We start from the raw sequence: 20,866 nt of genomic DNA, 5'->3' as shown, positions 1-20,866 counted from the left end.
GCCTTTAACCGAAGTAATTCTAAAAGTAAATGCATGTTTTGTCATTTGAGTGAAGTGCAGTACTGAGTATTTTATAAAAAGAAAAGGAGGACTTGTGGCACCTTAGAGACTAACCAATTTATTTGAGCATAAGCTTTCGTGAGCTACAGCTCACTTCCTCAGAAAGCTTATGCTCAAATAAATTGGTTAGTCTCTAAGGTGCCACAAGTCCTCCTTTTCTTTTTGCGAATACAGACTAACACGGCTGTTACTCTGAAACCCGAGTATTTTATAGTTAAAACCCTGCTTCTCATTACACTTTTTTTAAAAGTTAATACATTGACTTTTAATAGCATACTATATTTTATTTTACTATACTTTTGTATCGTTGTATGAAAAGGTTTCAGTGATGCAGCCCTTGGGCCAACGTACTAGTCCTCAGGTGGCCGTCATGGTGACTTGAGTTTGGCCCTCATGGTGACTTTAGTTTGAGATCCCTGCTTTATTAAGTGTCCTTCACTTACAATGGTTGTACTTTAGTCCTGAAATACTGTGGGTTCTGATAGTGTTGCACAATGTTCTGCTTCTGCAGTTTGATTTTTTCCTAAAGGGATTAGTGAGACTGTCCGGGAAATGGAATAGTACAAAAAAAGCCACACTGCATGTCCTTAAGGATACTAGCCTGAGTGAAAGGATATAATAAAGAACAAAAAAAACCTTAGCTAAAAATGACTGAAGCAAGTGGATGTCATAGCCTTGCATGATGAAGCTGATGTGACACAAATAAAGATCAGCAGCTTGTTCAGTGTGTACTATGCCTGCAGCTGCACTTGTTTGTTCCAACCCTGCTCCAACCTGCTTCCAATCCAGCTTCAACTTGCTACTAGTTCCTGTTCCAGTCCCTATTCCCTTCCGCTTCTGACTTCTGGTTTCAATCCCCAGCTCTGTCTCTGGCTTATGCTTCTGGTTGACCTTCCGGCTCTGACATTTGGCTTCTATGCCTGTAACACTGACCCTTGGCTCATTCCTGGAATCTACTCACCCTGGATCCAGCTGTAACCAGCAGGGAAAATGCTCATTTCAACCACTAGGCCTGACCACTCCAAGGCCTGGTTGGCTACAGTATTATCATCTGCACTTTACAGATAAACACTCTGTGCCTCAAGTCTCTAAGTGACCTGCCCAAGGTCTGGCAGAATCAAGAACTGAATCCAGAGCTCCTGAGTGTCAGCCTAGTACCTAATCCACAGGCCCTCTCTCCTTTCAATCTCTCCATGCTTCTCTGTCACAGTTGACAGTATCACTGTTCATCCTGTCACTCTTTCTCAGGCCCACAACCTAAGGGGGGTGAGTGTGTGGGGGCAGTTTCTTCCTTTGTTCTTGCCCCTCAGTTCTTGATCCTTTTTAATCTATATTGTTTCTTTTTAAATGGTTACTTACGTTGTCTAGTTTATTATGTACATGGGTCACGAGGTAGGAACCACTGCTCCCAGTTGTGACCAGAGTCCAAAATAGTGCAATATCCATACAGACAATCCTGTTGCAGAATCACGGTTGCTATGATTTAAAACTGTTTTTTCTTTGAAAATTGCCTGCAGGTGTGTCATCACTATAGGTTGGTCGGTCTATCTAATCTATTTGTATTTATCTGCTGCCCCACCCATTACTATTGTATCTGAGTGCCTCAAAAGCTTTATAAAGCATTTACCCTAACAACATCCATGTGAGGTACTAGTATGCCCATTTTACAGATGGGGAAGTGAGGCACAGTGACTTGTCCAAGATCACACAGGAAGCCTGTGGCAGAGCAGAGGCTTTAACCCTGGTCTCCCAAATACTAGGCTATAGCCCTAAGCACTGAACCACCCTTCCTCACAAGCATCAAGGTCTTGTAAGTATCAGAGGGGTAGCCGTGTTAGTGTGTATCCACAAAAACAACAAGGAGTCCAGTGGCACCTTAAAGACTAGAAGAAGTGAGGTTTTTTTACCCACAAAAGCTTATGTCCAAATAAATCTGTTAGCCTTTAAGGTGCCACCAGACTCCTCATTGCTGTTAAGGTCTTATAAGGTCATTGACAAACAGTCCTCACAGCATAAGGAAAGCTGAGTTTCCTGTATAGCAAGTGGGCCTAACATCTTTATGATATGTAAAGAGAAACCAAGCAATGCTGCAATTTCTCAGGTTTTTCTTCTATAAAATGATTGGTTTGGCTGAAATCCTCTCTATTTTAACTTCAGGTGATCTATAATGTACAGCCACTTAAAATTCTACCAGCTAATTACATTTCTGTGCAATGGCTACAGATTTTCTGTTCCCAAGTCTTCAGCCACTATACTTAAAATGTTCTCACCTGTTTTCAAGTGTCTGCATGTACAACAGCTCCTTCCTGTGGAATAAACTTGAGTGGATTATCATTCCAATATGTGTCTATGGATTCTAGTAACTGTATTTTTATTATTTCTTAGGCAACCCATTGAGTCTCACTATGGGAGTTGTGGTAGTTGATGATGCTCCATCTGGTGTCAAAGCCCCTGACGGGGGTTGGGGCTGGGCCGTTCTCTTTGGAGGCTTTGTCATCACTGGATTTTCCTATGCCTTTCCAAAGGCCGTTAGTGTCTTCTTTAAAGAGCTTATCCGGGAGTTTGGTGTTGGATACAGTGACACAGCATGGATCTCCTCCATTCTACTGGCTATGCTTTATGGAACAGGTAAATTAGTATCTATTTTTAAAACCGTGTAGTCTAGAAGGAAAGGTCTTATTTGTCTGTTTGCTTCCCAATGTGAATCTTAAGTGCCCACAGTTAATCTGCATGCAAAACAAGCATTTTGAAAAAAATTAATTATGGGGCAACATATGAATTGTCAGTTCCCTGGGTATATCCATCCATGTCTATAATGTAACTTCCTTTTCATCTTCCTCAGTAGAAGAAGATAGTTGCACAGCACTCTGAAGCTGCAAAGTGCTAAGCATGCATATCTCTATTGATTTAATCTATAGATTTGCATTTCTTCCCTAAGCATGGGAAGAAATGCAAATCTATAGATTAAATCAATAGAGAAATTGGATTGTTCTGAAAAAAGGAGTACTTGTGGCACCTTAGACACTAACCAATTTATTTGAGCATAAGCTTTCGTGAGCTACAGCTCACTTCATCGGATGCATACTGTGGAAAGTGTAGAAGATCTTTTTATATATACACAAAGCATGAAAAAATACCTCCTCCCACCCCACTCTCCTGCTGCTAATAGCTTATCTAAAGTGATCACTCTCCTTACAATGTGTATGATAATCAAGGTGGGCCATTTCCAGCACAAATCCAGGGTTTAACAAGAACGTCTGGGGGGGGGGGTAGGAAAAAACAAGGGGAAATAGGTTACCTTGCATAATGACTTAGCTACTCCCAGTCTCTATTCAAGCCTAAGTTAATTGTATCAAATTTGCAAATGAATTCCAATTCAACAGTTTCTCGCTGGAGTCTGGATTTGAAGTTTTTTTTGTTGTAATATCACAACTTTCATGTCTGTAATCGCGTGACCAGAGAGATTGAAGTGTTCTCTGACTGGTTTATGAATGTTATGATTGTTCTGGTTACTGTATCAAGCATATTCTCATTCCCCTTGCTCAGGTCCCCTGTGTAGCGTGTGTGTCAATTGGTTTGGCTGTCGTCCAGTCATGCTGGTTGGAGGGCTCTTTGCTTCGCTTGGGATGGTGACCGCTTCTTTCTGTACCAACATCATTCAGCTCTATCTCACTGCAGGTGTCATTACAGGTAAGTAAGTGTGGGTGACTGACAATATGCAAGTTAGCTCCATCTCCAATTCCAATATCCGCACTGGTATCCATGGCAAACACCTAAAGCATTAGATCCCCCAAAATAGGCTTCTTTGAAAAGCCTAATTTAACCTGGAAGGAACTAGTCAGATTAGTTCTAACAAATGTTAACCCTTCTGTTGTGTTAGCCATTGCGTGCAGGACTAATATTATGATGGAACATTTTTAATGGTTTTTGATTATTCTGGAATCGTTCTTCCAGTTGACTTAGGAAAAGCCTGACCTTTTTCTGTCTGTATTCGTGAATCAAAGAATGTTGTAACTGTAGAGATTTTTATATAGACACTGTAGCTGAGGCCTGACTTGTGTGTGTGCTCTCTGTTTCAGGTTTGGGTCTGGCACTCAACTTCCAGCCATCGCTCATCATGTTAAATCGCTACTTTGACAAACGACGCCCTTTAGCTAATGGGCTTGCTGCTGCTGGAAGTCCTGTGTTTCTTTGTACCCTCTCTCCTCTGGGGCAAATACTGCAACATGAGTATGGCTGGCGAGGGGGATTCCTTATACTGGGCGGAATGCTGCTCAATTGCTGTGTTTGTGGGGCATTAATGAGGCCTTTGGAGCCTCCTAAGAAATCTGAAGCTGCTAAAGAACTTACTGAGAAGAAAACCAAGAAAAAGCTTCTGGATTTCAGTGTCTTTAAAGATGGTGGTTTTTTAATCTACACTCTGGCTGCCTCCATCATGGTGCTGGGCCTCTTTGTGCCTCCAGTCTTTGTGGTGAGCTATGCCAAGGATTTGGGATATCCAGACACCAAATCAGCTTTTCTTCTGAGCATTCTTGGATTCGTTGATATCTTTGCCCGGCCTATTTGTGGAGTGGTAGCTGGTCTGAAATGGGTCAGACCACGCTGTGTCTATCTCTTCAGTTTTGCTATGATTTTTAATGGTTTTACAGATCTCCTGGGTTCCATGTCTAACAATTATGGTGGCTTGGCAGTCTTCTGCATTTTCTTTGGCATTTCCTATGGAATGGTAGGCGCTCTTCAGTTTGAAGTTCTCATGGCTATTGTTGGTACTCAGAAGTTTTCCAGTGCCATTGGCTTGGTGCTTCTGGCTGAAGCTGTAGCTGTTCTAATTGGTCCACCATCAGCAGGTAAATATTCCATTCAATTGAGTTAACACCATTTGTGGTGGTCAACCAGTGGTGCCTACTTTATGTGTTGTGAGGCAAGAAATAGAAAGCCAAGTAACATCAGTCACCCAAGAAGTAAACACCATTGATTTAACGATGCATATAATCACATGACTTATTGCTATTAGAATCAGAGATGGGCCTAAGCCAGAAAGTTCACAACTTTCTCTAAAGTTCAGAACCGTTTGGTTTTGGGGGTTTGTTCAGGTCCATCTCTGAAATCTCTCTCCCTACTTAAAAACCTAATAGAACAGTTCTACCTCCCCACAGGGGATTTGAAGGAGGAGGAAAACTACATGAGGTGAATAATTGGTGTCATGAAAACAACTCTCATAAAGAGGGATTGAAAAAATTGGGATTGTTCCCTCAGAAAGGAGACAATAAGAGCTGATGTGGTAAAAGTATATAAAATAATGAATTACATAGAGAAGGTAGATTGAGAGCTTCTGTTCTCCCTATCTCATCATACAAGAACAAAGAGAAATTAAAAGGAAGTGAGAAGTGGAAAATTCAAAACTGATCAAAGGAAACTTATTTTTTCACATAACACTTAATTAGACAGTGGAACTCAGTTTTGGCCTCAACAACATTCTGTGACATTGAGTCAGATTCAAAGATTCTCCCCATGAAGGTGCTCTGTTTGGGGAAGGTACTCCAGCCCCACGTTGCATTATCCTTTTATGTCTAATGTCCTCCATCCATCTCTTCTTCTCCCCCCCACCCCCCGACGCCTATGCAGAGTGCTCTGCACAGTCCTGCAAATTAAGTGACCGTGACATATTAATTTTTGAAAAAAAAATATGGTGGTGACTTCATGCAACATAACCTCACTCTACAATTATTTTATTTGTAAGGTGTTTTTGTTTTTGGGGGAGAGGGGAAGAAAGAGTATCTATTCTTTAATTTAGTCTCTCGTAAAACCAGAAAACCTTTCCAAGCAGCTGAGGGCCCAGTCACCACTTCAATAATACTCCTACCCTGAGTCCACCTGAATTTAATTGAATTAAGAAACTTTATTGTGAGTCAGTTCTGTGCTCCAGATTCTGCTTACTAAGTGAAAGTGCAATCTAAATGCATATGAAATGCAGCACCTGGGTGGAAGGGAAAATGCTATCAGAAGTGAAAAGAGGCAGGAATAAGTAGTACAGTCTTTATTTGCCCATGCAAATAGTTTATTTTGAAAGTTATCAATAGTTGCCTTGTGTCATGGTCAGCTCTATCCCAGCTTATTATGATTGTTTTGTGTGTGTTGCTTTGCAAGTTTCAGGACATTTTAAGCAATTCAGTAGATTTTAAAGTTGACATAATGAGAGCATTCCTAAACCCTATTCTATAAGCTGAAAAAGTGTTAAAATACTCTCCCAAAAAGTATATTTATGTTTGATGACAACAAAAGTTATTTCTGTTAAATGCCTTAAAAATGCATTTACTACAAAAACACAAGCATCTACAAATTTTTGAAGCATATTTTTAAAAGCCAGTGTTCTCCCTGTTTGTGCCTACATATTGGAGCCACATAATTGTAGGAACAGCTTCTGACACACGGATGTATAAGATTATGATTACTGAAACAAGTTAGATGTCTTCAAATCACCAGGACCTGATGAAATGCATCCTAGAATACTCAAGGAGCTAACTTAAGAGATATCTGAGCCATTAGCAATTATCTTTGAAAAGTCATGGAAGACAGGAGACATTCCAGAAGACTGGAAATATAGTGCCAATCTATAAAAAGGGAAATAAGCTGACTGGTCTGTAATTCTCCGGGTTGTCCTTAAGTTTGTACCCAGAAAGATAATAGAGCAGATAATTAAGCAATCAGTTTGCAAACACCTAGATGATAAGTTGATAAATAACAGTCAGCACGGATTTGTCAAGAACAAATCATGTCAAACCAACCTGATGGCTTGTTACCCTGTCAAAGAAAGCTTTGTGGATGGGGAAGTGGTAGACATGGTATAGCTTGACTTTAGTAAGGCTTTTGATACTGTCTTGCATGACCTTCTCATAAACAAACTAGGGAAATATAACCTAGATGTAGCTACTGTAAGGTGGGTGCATAACTGGTGGGAAAATCGTTCCCGGAGAGTAGTTATCAGTGGTTCACAGTCATGCTGGAAGGGCATAATGAGTGGGGTCCCGCAGGGATCAGTTCTGGGTCTGGTTCTGTTCAATATCTTCAGCAAGGATTTAGACAATGGCATAGAGAGTACACTTAAAGTTTGCAGCCAATATCAAGCTGGGAGGGGTTTCAAGTGCATTGGACGATAGGTTTAAAATTCAAAATGATCTGGAGAAATGGTCTGATGTAAATAGGATGAAATTCAGTAGGGACAAATACAAAGTACTCCACTTAGGAAGGAACAATCAGTTGCACACATACAAAATGGGAAATAACTGCCTTGGAAGAGTACTGCAGAAAGGGATCTGGGGGTCATAGTGGATCTCAAACTAAATCTCAAACTCAGTGGATCTCAAACTAATGCTGTTGCAAAAAAAAAGCAAATGTCATCCTGGAGTGTAGTAAGCAAGACACGAGAAGTAATTCTTCTGCTCTACTCCGCGCTGATTAGGCCTCAACTGGAGTATTGTGTCCAGTTCTGGGTGCCACATTTCAGGAAGGATGTGGACAAATTGAAGAAAGTCCAGAGAAGAGCAACAAAAACGATTAAAGGTCTAGAAAACATGACCTATGAGGGAAGACTGGGGGAAAAAAAATTGGGTTTGTTTAGTCTGGAAAAGAGAAGGCTGAGAGGGGACATAAGTTTTCAAGTACATAAAAGGTGGTTACGAGGAGGAGGAAGAAAAAATTGTTCTTAACCTCTGAGGATAGGACAAGAAGCAATGGGCTTAAATTGCAGCAAGGGCGGTTTAGGTTGGATATTAGGAAAAGCTTCCTAACTGTGGTTAAGCACTGGAATAAATTGCCAAGGGAGGCTGTGGAATCTCAGTCATTGGGAATTTTTAAGAGCAGGTTGGACAAACACCTGTCAGGGGTGGTCTAGAATACTTAGTCCTGCCTTGAGTGCAGGGGACAGGATTAGAGGACCTCTGGCGGTCCCTTCCAGTTCTGTGATTCACAAGTGCAATCAGGTACATAAATTTCTAAATGTAAACAATGGGCCTGGAAAATTTCATGTGCAAACAGAGAAGCATAGTGAAGGCAAGGATGCAAAATCAGATCCTTTATAAATCACTTAAATCACTTTTTTTTTTGGTCTTTTGTTATAAACTGTTATGTAAGATTAATAGAATTGAAAGAAGTTGGCTATTTTTTTTTCCAATTTGCTTACCTTGTCCATTTGACAGCACATTGTATACAGTCAGTTTCACACACCCTCACCCCACCTCACGCCATAGTTAGCTTGGCAGTTATCCCCTTTTGTTAATGTGGGTCTTTGACACAAAACTGGGGAGGGGAAGAAACATTTTAAAAAACAGGAAAGTGCAACTGTAAAATGACCGATATTAGCCAGGAACCCAAGGGCACATAATGTATGTGACAATATTTTGACTCATTTTAAAAATTAACTGGACTTCAAGGGTAAATTTTTCATAAGCACCTAAGTGATTTGGGAACAGACTTTCAGTAGGGCCTATGTTCCCAAATTGTAGGCACTTTTGCAAATCTTACCTCAAAATGCCAGTATTCCTGTAAGATTTTTCACTTCAAGAATCCTTTGGAAATTTCTTTTTTTAAACAAAACTAATCTCATTAACTTCATTATAAGAGAAGCATTTTTTGTTAATTACCTGTGAATTTTGTCTTTCAGGCAAACTCTTGGATGCAACAGGCAGGTATATGTTTGTTTTTATTATTGCTGGAGTTGAAGTTGTTACTTCAGCCCTTGTGCTGGCTTTAGGAAACTTCTTCTGTGTTAAGAAAAAATCAGAAGAGCCACAAACAAAAGAGGAGGCAGCAGAAAGAGAAGAGTTAAACAAATCCGAAGACAAAACACCTGAAGATGCCAAGGTGGACTCTATTGAAGTAGAACAATTTCTGAAAGATGAACCTGAAAAAAATGGGGAAGTTGTAACTAACCCAGAAACGTGTGTGTGAGTGACACAGGATGAGTGGCAAAGCATTTAGGGAAGAGTGAAAGAATTTCAATACTATTTATTTTAGAAACTGAACTAGTTTAGGGCTGGGCCATCTGCTTGACCAACTGGGGGCCAATCAGCTAATCAAATCACTGTTTGGAAGCTTTGTTAGGAATTCTTTTCACCTAAAACTGGATTTATCAGTGAGATGTGGAGCTCTGCTTGTATAACATTTTAAGTAAACTAAGCAGCCTTTGTAACCACATGTAGAAATCCTGCTATGCATCACCAGAAAATTCTCACTTGGAAGGAAATATATTTTGTATTAGAGAGGAATTATATGAACATTTTCATTCAGTGGGGTGAAATTAATTGTGTTTTTGTGGTGCAATTAAATGTAACTTCCCTTTCTGTGTTCTTTCTCAAGGAGAAAGAATGTGATATGGGGCAGGAGGGGAATTCTCAGGAACTTATTGGTCTCCAGTAGGTTTTTGAAACTTCTTACTTTTACTGTTTTTTAGATTTTTTTTTTTCCTTTGGCTCAGCCCTAATCTAAGTTGGATAATAAGAATAATATCTCTTACATTTACTTAAAACAAAGTATTTCTGAATTTTAGCTAAACTCAATTTTATTAATTGGGATTTTTATTATAAATACTGTACACTGAAAGGCACTCAGAGACCCTGTTCTTAACAAATCACATAACTGCTATTCCTAAATAGCACCTAAAGAAAATGAAACAAGCAGTATTAATCCTTACATAGGCTTACCTTGTTTTCTTTACAGCCTATGTGCACTGCTGTAACTATTGTGCTGACACATGCAGGCATCTGCTTCTGAAATTGGTTGAAAAGTCTCACAACTTTAGCAGCTGTTACATCCTGTGCTATTAGATGTCAGCATGAGATTGACTCCTCACTTTTGTACAGCAATATGCTGACTTTACTAGTATTTAGGGTATGTGAAGAAGCAGAGCACTAAAAATTAATTAAGAGTAACTCCCTGAGTTACTCTTTTCATTCTGTAATGCTGTTAGGGGAAAAATCTATCTGATATCATCCCTGTATATAGTCTCACTGACTTTAATAGAACTAATTGAATAAGTAAGGTGAGCAGGATTTGGCCCTATGCCTGAATTACACCCCTTTTTGACCTGATTGGTTCAATTAAAAATTTGGAGTCTAGCAGGTTATTTCAATTCAGAGCCAAAATTGGTGATGGAGTCAGGTGGTTCACTTGATGCAATCTTTTATTTACAAAGAATGTACAAAGTCCTGTTTCCTTAAATGAAGCAGGACTCAAACAATAAGAGACAATGTCCCTGCTTACAAGTCTAAGCCACATTTCCAATCACTTAGCCCAAAAGTGCTCTCTCTCTCTGGCCTGGTCCACTCTTAAAATTTAGGTCAACATGGCTATGTCACTTTGGGAGGTGGGGAGATATCCACTTCCCTGAGCAACATAGTTATGCCAGCCTAACCTCCTCCTATAGAAGCATCTAGGTTGACAAAACAGTTCTTCTGTCAGTCTAGCTATGGTTGCTCAGGGAGGTGGTGCTCCTACAGTGGAGAGAGGGGGACTTTTTGTCACTGTAGCTATGCTATAGGGTTATGCCAGCATGGCTAGCGCACCATAGCTATGTTGATATAGTTACTACAGTGTAAACTTGGCCTTAGCTTTTCTGAATACCACACTCCCAGAGCTTGTTCTGTCTCTGTCCTTGGCTTTTTTGCCCTGGGACCTGCTGTTTGGTGTGTGCTCCTCTTGCGCTAAAAACACCCCAAATAGACACACACACACACAGCTCCACCAATCATTGCCCTAGACCCTGCATTTGCTATAAAAGTCCCAGGAAACTCCTCAGACCACATGGCATAGCTTCCTCTTAGCTATTCTTACCATACAGGTCAGTGTTTTGGACAGTGGCCTCTAGTGTTTCAGCTGTTATTAAACAAAGAAGCAACGTTCTGTGTTGGTCATAAAAGTAATGGAATCTGTGATTTTTCCATGACCCCTGTGACTTCTGCAGTGGCCAGTGTGGCTCACCCTAGGGCTGCTCAAGCAGTTAGCTCCAGGGTCTGCTGCTCAGGTAGCCCTGGAGACAGCACTGCTGAAACAGCTCCACAACCAGGCACTCAGGTGGTCCTAGGGCCAGCCACTGCTTGGACTGCCCCGGGCAGCTGGCCCTGGGGACCACCTGAGCAGCAGCCAGTGCAGCTGGCCCTGGGGGCCATGTGAGCAGTGAAGCAGCCACTGTCAGAACACTGAGCAACAGCCCCCTGAGACACCCCACAGCGGGTCCTCCCCCTGGGTCCCCGTCTCCACCCCCCCCCCGAGCTCTCCTTCTAGCAGTGCCTGCTCCCCAAGATTTAGTCATGTGTATAAGTCATGAACAGGTCATGGGCTGTAAATTTTTCTTTATTGCCTGTGAACTGTCCATGATTTGTACTAAAGATACCCATGACTAAAGCATAGCCTTATGCAGAACACTTTTTTTTAATATGAATAAAGAGAATCCTTCAAATATATTATGAAAATAGTGTTGGGGAAAAGAGAAGCTGCAGAGTATGTGCCCATATGCACACAAGTCTAGTCTCTTGTGGGTTGTAACACTTTTGTGTCTCATTTCAGCTGCGTTTAGTGGGCAGTTGCTGGGTGGTGGTGGTGGCCTTTGCTATCGTAGAATATCAGAGTTGGAAGGGACCTCAGGAGGTCATCCAGTCCAACCCCCTGCTCAAAGCAGGACCAATCCCCAGCTAAATCATCCCAGCCAGGGCTTTGTCAAGCTATACAGGAGGACAACCTAGATCAGTTTTCAGAGTAACAGCCGTGTTAGTCTGTATTCGCAAAAAAAAAAGGAGTACTTGTGGCACCTTAGAGACTAACCAATTTATTTGAGCATAAGCTTTCGTGAGCTACAGCTCACTTCATCGGATGCCGAAAGCTTATGCTCAAATAAATTGGTTAGTCTCTAAGGTGCCACAAATACTCCTTTTCTTTTTGCGAACCTAGATCAGTGACTCTCAACCTTTCCAGACTATTGTACCCCTTTCACGCATCTGATTTGTCTCGCATACCCCAAAGTTACCCTTCACTTAAAAACTACTTGCTTACAAAATCAGACATAAAAATACAAAACTGTCACTGCACACTATTACTGAAAAACTGGTTACGGTCTCATTTTTACCATATAATTGTAAAATAAAGCAATTGGAATATAAATATTTTACTTACATTTTGGTGTATAGTATATTGCCCAGTATAAACATGTCATTGTCTGTATGAAATTTTAGTTTTTTCTGACTTCGCTAGTGCTTTTTATGTAGTCTGTTGTAAAACTAGGCAAATATCTAGACCTCTGTGGACCCTCAGGGGCACATATATCCCTGGTTGAGAATCACAGAATATTAGGGTTGGAAGAGACCTTAGGAGGTCTAGTTCAATCCCCTGCTCAAAGCAGGACCAACACCCACTAAATCAACCCAGCCAGGGCTTTGTCAAGACATGGGAAAGGGGAAAATGTTCCTTTAGAGCCATTACATCTTGAAAAACTAACCCAGTATTATATTTACTATAAATTGACAATAAATCTCTTTATAAAAACACTTACTCTGAAATGCTACTTCTGTTTTAACTTCCACATGCTATAGGTCCAACTTTTTAAAGTTGGAACATGAGGTGTAGCCCTTAACTACTTCACTGGGGGGGCACAGTGCCTCAATAGTAGCACAAGACCTCAATGTGGTCAACTTATGTAACCTTTATGTGATTGAATTCAGTAGCCCACCATATATTCACAATGTATTTTTATAACATTCCATGATTAGCAAATCTTAAGGGCATAGGAGACAGGGTCTTGCAGACTAGCACATCTTATACTTTGAAAAATAATATTTTTTAACTCACAAATTTCAGAGAAACCAATACTTCTTTTTTGCATCCCAAAATATTTGAACAATTATAATTTCTCTGGCTCTATGGTTTGGGAACATATTTAACTGGTTTATGGGGGAAAACCGTCTGAATATACAGATGCAAAATCTAAGTGCAATATTGTAGAAGTAAAGGAGTTTCATTGCTTTCTTTGAAAATAATGAGGAATAGAAAAAAACTTGCTCTTTTGGTGTACAATATACAGTACATTATAATTTAAGGTTTTTTTTTCACCTTTGTACCTTCTGTATATTGTTTACAATAGAGATTACAGTTAAATATTTTAGATTGGATTGTCTTGATCTTGGGCCCTTCAATTATTTCCTTATGCAAGAAATATAGTGTATCTACATAGGTTTGTGTGTGTGCATGTGCACACAAACCTAACCTATGCAAACCCAAAGTAAAGTGGAGGAGCAGCGGCCAGTTACATTCTATATTTTTCAAGGTGAAGTGAGGAGTTACCAAGGCTGCATTGCCACCTCCTATGCAACAGCAAGTATTAATTACTTTTAATTCTAGTTCTAAATAAAAACATAACATAATGTATCCACTTGGAGGCAATACAAGAAAACCAATTGAACCAAACATCTTTAAATAATGCAACAGTCCTTTAAAATAGTGAGCAGGAGCCTTGTTTTTCCTTCTTATAAATACTGTAGCAACAGAATCAACATTAGCTGCTAGTAAATTAGCCAGCTCTCCTAGAGCTGAGAATGAGGGATGTCTAGCATCTAGGACTGGAAAATCCTAACTGTCAGTAATGTTAATATATATTAAACCCTATCGAAGCAACAAACAAAACCATCCCACTCTTGTAGAGTGTATGTGAATTCTTTCTAAAAGAAACAAAACTCCATCGCACTCAAGCATATGCCTTTTTATTTCCCAAAAAGCAGCTTTAGTTTAAGGCCAGGCTGTGGTGATGGAGGGTTTCCAGAAGAACAAAGCTCTTGTACACTACAAAAATTGTAAGTGCAGAATTTTTGTGTCTGTTTTATTTGTGTTGGGAGGGGAGCATGCATGTCAGTTTCACGCAAGTAAGATCACTTTTTGTCCCTGCTTTTTAGTAAATGCACTTTAATGTAAGATGTGTGGATTTATATTTATATTTGTTTTATGCTTTTATAGTCAACTGTTGCAAATGTAGTGAATAAATATTTATTCTGTTGTCAATGTTATGGTGTCAGAAAATAAGCTATGGAAAATTAGCTACCTTGAGTGAGGAGTTTCTTTGATACTCAGGTTTACAACTTATGGGGCCTGTTGGCTGTTCATTTGCTGCTGGATACTGCCTATAGCATCATAGGAATAGAATGCTTGTCCTCATCTGCACTTAACTACTAGGTAACAACGTTTTATTTTGGAAATGGGGACCTCAGCACAGTGGTCCAGATCTTTGTCACCTTCCAATTTAATGACAGAATGCACGTTAGATGGGACTACACCTTAAGACCATTTGGAACCTGGAGCTAGTATAGAATATGGCAGTTCTTTCAGAGTAGCTGGTCCCTTCAAGGAAACTGGACTCGGTTCTCCTGTTCCACTCTAGGTACTCCATATCTGGGCCAATTAAAAGAGCAGGACAGCAACAGGAAGCTGTAAGAGGCCTGGAGAGTCAGTCAGGAGACCACAAACTGACTCAGAGGAGACAGAACAGGAGATCAGAGTGATCACAGAGAGATGGTTCCTGGGAAAGGGCAGCAAAGCAAGAGAGCCAGGGTGGGAGGACTAAAGACAGGTGGAGCCGCAGGAGATGCCTGCTGGCTCCAGGCTGGAGACCTGGAGCCGAGGGCGGGAGAGGGTTGAAGGCAGGGGGAGCAGCAGTGGGCCTTACTTGCTGGCATGTCCTTGGTGGTGAGCTGTGCCCGAGAGGAATAATAGGAGGTGCCTAGCAGAGAGGCTGCATGAGCTCCTGTTGGGAAGAGCAGCATTGTATTCCAGAAGGAAGGGCTCAGGGCAGCAGTCTTGGCAGAGGGATAGAGGTGGACTGAGTAAGAGTCCAGGCATGGTGGAAGACACTGGCATTTGGTACGTTCTCTGTTGATGGACTAGAAAAGACTACATGCACTAGGAGATTTGATTATGTTGTGGAACTTTTGGTTATGGACTTTTGCAATCTTTCATTATGTTGATAAACTTGAGGACATGCTGGCATAGAGACCTTTAGATTATCCAAAAGGGAAACTGAGGTAAGGGGCCATTTGCAGGGCTGTCCTGAAGCTACATGGGAGCACCCAGGAGGAGGCCACACATTTTCACAGTGCTTTCTGTAGAGAGCATGTTAAGCTTGTAAGCTGTAGTCAGCATTGGCTTCCAGTTCGTTTCCAGGTGATGTTTTAAGGAACTGCCTTTGACCTATGAGGCCCAAAGTGTTTTGACTGGTTGGCTGCCATAGGGACCTGTTGCTATCCTCATATGATACTCTGATGATTGCAATCAGATGGATTGATCAAACAAACATCCTCTAGATTTAAATGGGAGGGGATAGTACTGGAGATTCCCAGTTGAGGAAGCCTCAGTTCTGAAAACTACTTATCCCTCCTGCTCCAAAGGAGTCCAGATTCACTGGGCTTCAGGGCATGTTCCAAAGCCTATCTGTTCTCACAAGCTTTTCCTGTGAGGAAACTGGGATAGCAGGAGAGGGAAAGTGTTTTATTTTTGGTAGATTGAGGCATTGTGTCTTTGGCTGAGGTTCTGTGCTGTGTCTCAAAGGGGGGTAGCCCAAGGAGAGGAGGGCAAAGGGATTTTAGAGCTACTTTTGTGCCTTCCTAATCATGGGTTCTGCAAGGGCCACATCATCTTCTGGTGTAACTTAAGCCACTGTGAGGACAGGCTGCTTTAAGTTACAGTACCCTCTGTATAGTACCCAGGCTGCCTACAGCTTGCAGTGCAAGAAAGAATGACTGCAATGGTGTGAGTTACAGCCCAACAACATCCCCACCACCCCATCCTCTGCCCTCAGGTCCACTCTAGCATGCATCCTATGCCCAGGGTCATCAGGAAGCAGCAAAAAAAAAAAATGGTACGCAGAGGCCAGAGTGGGCTGGGGTGTGAGGGTGTTAGAAGCAAATTCTCTATGTGAATATGGCCTATAATTAAGTTTGTATATATTTTTAAGCGAACGCGTACTTCTGTATAGATAGCGACTGACTAGTTTTTCAGACCGCATCATTAGGTGGCTGCTGAAGAACATTAAAATGTGTTCACCAAGAGATTATAATAATACAGTCTGGACCAAGATTTTATATCTTGATTTGCTGCAACTCTGAATAAGCTTCCCAAACCTGAAGAAGAGCTCTGTGTAGTGAAAGCTTGTGTGTCTCCAACAGAAGTTGGTCCAGTAGAAGATATTACCTCACCCACCTTATCTCCGGTCACAAAACGTAATGATAAATGAGGAATCATCATCATCAAGCCTGTGTGTTTCTAGTGGACTTCCACAGAGATCCATTCTCGGCCTTATGCTATTTCATATTTTTATCAGTGACTTGGATGAAAACTTTGATAACATTTGAAGATAACACAAAAATGGGAGAGTGTTAACCAATGAGGAGGACATGTCACTGATGCAGTGAGCTGGATCACTTGGTAAGCTGGGCGCAGGTAGACACTGTGTTTTCATACAGCCAAATGTATACATATAAAAGCAAAGAATGTAGGCCATGCTTACAGAAAAGGGGATCTCTGTCCTGGGAAGGAGACACACTGAAAAAGATTGAAAATTTTGATGGATAAGCAGCTGAACAGGAGCACCTAGTGTGACACAGGCTAATGCAATCTTTGGATGTATAAATGGGGAATCTCAAGTAGGAATAGGGAGGTTATATTACCTCTGTATTTGGCACTGGAATGTTGGTAAATTGGAGCTGGTTCAGAGAGAAGCCACAAGATTGACTAAAAGATTGGAAAACATGCCTTATGAAAGGCTCATGCTCAAAGAGATCACTCAATTTAGCTTTTTAAAGCAAAGGTTTAAGTGTGATTTGATCCCAATTTATATGTGCCTATATGGGGAATAAAATTTTAATCTTGGGCTTTCAATCTAACAGAGAAAAGATATAAGAAGATCCAACAAGGCATAAGTGGAAGCTAGACAAATTCTGACAAGAAATAAAGTGCCATATTTTAACAGTGAGGGTAATGAGAAAAATTTAGGGAAAAAACCAACTTACCCATAGTCACATACTCCTGGCTCCCGGTCTTGTTGCCCTGCTGCCTACTGCATCATCTTTCCTTACCAACATGTCAGTTGGATACCTCACCTTTACCCCCAGAGCCCTGCCAGGGGTGGTGGTGGGGTAAGAATTGGGCATATTTGTTGCTGTTCTGCCTCCCCTTTTCTCTGTTTGCAATCTCTGAGTTGGATGGGAAGCTGCTGCCCTTGAAACACTCCTCAGAAAGCCAAAAGAAAACGTTGGGTTTAGTGGTTTTGAGAAAACCTTGAAGCCAACAAACAAGTTTATTTTACAAAAGATTTTTAAATCATATGGAAAACTCCTCTGCAAAGGGAGCCCTGGACTCTGCCATCAGCACAGTTTTGGAGACAGAGAATTCTGGAAGGTTTTTTCCCTGAAGGGTGTCCTAAGTCTAGGCTCAGAACAGGCCTGGACAGTATGGAACACCTACTTATGGACAGTAGGAATACCTCATTGTGAAGCCTAACACCTAGGCACAGAGAAGTAAAGTACATGGATGGAGATATTACAGCTGTAAAGTCTATACTGGAGATTATAGGTAGAAGGTTCTCCTTGTACAGTGTGAGCACAGAAATTACCATACAAGTTCAGACCATCTGTCTAGTTCAGCTTGTCTAAAAGTGACCAGTGCTAACATTCTTCAGAGGATGGTATAGGTCCATGGGGAATTTCTTCCTAACCCTGACAGTTAGTTGTTAACGTATGTCACGCAGCAGGATGACAAAATTAGTCTAAGGATACAGTTACATTAGAGAGTTCACAGGGGCACTCCTGCACTGATGCAGCTATGTAAGCTCTCTAATGTAGCTGCTCTATGCCAATGGGAGAGAGCTCTCCTGTTGATATAGTGCTGTCCACACCAATGCTTATGTTGTAAATTATGTTGCTCAGAGGAGTGATTTATTTACCCCACTTCTACCCCCAAGCAACATAGGCTATGTCGGCATAACTTAAGTGTATGTCCACACTATAACTTATCTAAGGTATCTGAAAGCACATGTAACATTTAAAGTCTTTCATAAAGCTGCATGCATAGAAGGGGCAATGAAAAGTGTGCATGCAACTTAACACTAACAGGGCCTAACTTGAGTACTTAACTGTGCATCTTTAGGCAACAGTCCTGCATTGGCATCTGCTAGTGGTATCCATGGGACTCTACAGAACTAGGGTCTGCACTAATGGATGCTGATAGAAGCTGAAGTCTTTTAATGTTTAATAGAAGGCTGTGGTATGGATATGGAGCAAGAGCTCATTCAGTATTTCACAGTGATTGTAATTCCAGTGATTATTTGTTACTACTTTTGTAAAAATGGTTAATTTAATAATGGGCATACTATGTTTCCTAGTAGCAAAACACTCTGGAGCCTTAATATCAATTTGTCTAAATCCGTAAATTCTGGAACCTAATTTCTGTTGTAGGACTAAGTTCTTGTTGAGTTATGCTTCCCTCAACTTAGGTTAAATCTAGATTTTTGTTTATATTGAGTAGCTCGCTATATCGCTGAACACTATTAAAATTAGATAGCTGTCAATGTTTTCTGTTTTCCCACAGATAATTTTAGTATTGAATGAGTGTGAAGCAGATAGCAGCAGTGCAGATGGCAAAGGAAGATCTGTTATAAAGCTAAGGGACAGTTTAAAAAAAAATTGTGAACAGTTCAAGCTCTGTTGCTCAGTCAAAATAATTTTGAATTCTCTAAATCTCAGCTAAAGTTTAAAAATTTTTATTAAATGTGGGAGAAACACGTTGTTAGAATCACCTTATTTTTACTAGCAACATTCTTGTATTGGAGAGGTGGTATAACAAGAAAAATCTAGTTTTGTTTAAAACATTTAATGTGATATGACATTTATTCGCTATATACAACCACTACAACCATCTATTTAAAGTTTTGTTCAGTCAGGAAGAGATTATGATGCCCACCAGTTTGATATTTTCAAAACAGTAGTAGCAATCAGTATTGGAAAAGTTATTTGATATCTAAATTTTATACTGGGCTTTTCCCACAGAGGGCTGCTGAACATGGAATGCATAGCTTGAAGCAACTGTGTGCTGATGAAACCAGAAAACGGGAATTCTACAGTTTTGTCAGCCTACAGCCATGCAATAACGGCTATATGATTTTTGTTTTAAATGGGTGGTGACAGTTTACTACTTTCCCTATGCCAATTTAAAATTCACTGTCCTATAGTGAGAGTCCAGGTGCACCAATGTAACTACATAAAAGTGTTAACGTATTGAGACAGAGAGGAAGTGAAGTTTGAAGAGATATGTCCTCACCTCTTCTGCAAGCGCTACATACATACATGGAAAAAACAACCAAGGCCTTGTCTACAGCGTACAGTTTTATTGATAAAAGTCCACTTTTTGTTGACAAAAAAGTGGAAGTTACACAATGAAATACTCCCCCTGCCCATGTAACTTCTCTGCTATGCAGCCATAATAAAATCACCTTAACAAGAGGTGTGGGGGTTATGTTGGTGTACTTAGGACAACACAGTGTCTGTAAACAGTGCATTCCTTACATAGGCTGTTAGTTGTCATTCTTTTCAATTCCACTGCAAGCCATGAAAAGGACAGGAAAGCTGGGTGGCTAGAGCTAGTCCCTGCCCCCATAGCCCAAGTATTTAACATGGCCAAATGTTAGAAACAGGAAATTCATAGATAAGGTTGAATTTCTTAAACAAGTCTCTTACCTACTGTACATTCTGCCACAAAAGTGATGGTCTTGACAAAATTAGAAAATCATTGTTAGCCCACCTCATCAAAGTTTAATTATTTTAAGTGACCCCCAACTATTAGACTGTCTTAGCATATAATGGTGCTATCACTGTACAGCCTTCTTTACATTAATATGCAATGAACAATAATATTTACAAACTCCCAAATGAACAAATCCCTATTAAATACAATCACTACCCATTCACAGCCCAATCCTGCCAGGCCCTTCTCATAGGACGTACGGTACTTAGGATTGTATATCCCATGCTTCAATGCCACATGCAGCCAATTCTTCGTGTCTCCATCTGTTTCATGAAGCCCAGATGATGATGTGACAGCTGTTGCAATGCCATGCAGTATCTTTGGGGGCCACTATTAAATTTATGAAGGTTTTGTTCTACTCCATGAAGGAGATTTCATAGAATATTAGGGTTGGAAGAGACCTCAGGCAGTCATCTAGTCCAACCCCCTGCTCAAAGCAGGACCAACACCCACTAAATCATCCTAGCCAGGGCTTTGTCAAGCCGGGCCTTAAAAACCTCTGAGGGTGGAGATTCCACCACCTCCCTAGGTAGCCCATTCCAGTCCTTCACCACCCTCCTAGTGATATAGTGTTTCCTGATATCCAACCTAGGCCTCCCCCACTACACAGTGAGACTATTGCTCCTTGTTCAGTCATCTGCCACCACTGAGAACAGCCGAGCTCCATCCTCTTTAGAACCCCTCCCCCCCCTTTCAGGTAGTTGAAGGCTGCTATCAAATCTCTTCTCTTCTGTAGACTGACTAACCCCAGTTCCCTCAGCCTCTCCTCGTAAGTCATGTGCCCAAGCCCCCTAATAATTTTCATTGCCCTCTGCTAGACTCTCTCTAATTTGTCCACATTCCTTCTGTAGTGGGGGGGACCAAAACTGGACACAATACTCCAGGGGTGGCCTTACCAGTGCCAAATAGAGGGGAATAATCACATCCCTCGAGCTGCTGGCAATGCTCCTACTAATACAGCCCACCTAATATGCTGTTGGCC

General features: G+C 40.9%; 1 protein-coding gene across 4 annotated transcripts in view; it reads left to right on the top strand.

Moving 5' to 3' along the window:
* SLC16A3 (solute carrier family 16 member 3) overlaps positions 1-12,593 on the top strand; it is a 36,437-nt gene extending 23,844 nt beyond the window's left edge. For all 4 annotated transcript variants that reach the window (XM_084647183.1, XM_084647184.1, XM_084647182.1 and 1 more), the window contains exons 2-5: positions 2,446-2,688; positions 3,607-3,750; positions 4,140-4,907; positions 8,720-12,593. In XM_084647183.1, the coding sequence (XP_084503309.1) occupies positions 2,466-2,688; positions 3,607-3,750; positions 4,140-4,907; positions 8,720-9,006 (1,422 nt within the window). In that variant the 5' untranslated portion in view covers positions 2,446-2,465 and the 3' untranslated portion in view covers positions 9,007-12,593. The remainder of the gene's footprint in view (positions 1-2,445; positions 2,689-3,606; positions 3,751-4,139; positions 4,908-8,719) is intronic.
* The last annotated feature ends 8,273 nt before the right edge of the window (positions 12,594-20,866 follow it).

Source organism: Lepidochelys olivacea, assembly GCF_965140295.1.
Source record: "Lepidochelys olivacea isolate rLepOli2 genome assembly, chromosome: 14".
In the NCBI taxonomy this organism is placed as follows: domain Eukaryota; kingdom Metazoa; phylum Chordata; order Testudines; family Cheloniidae; genus Lepidochelys; species Lepidochelys olivacea.
This window is presented reverse-complemented; position numbering and strand designations above follow the sequence as displayed.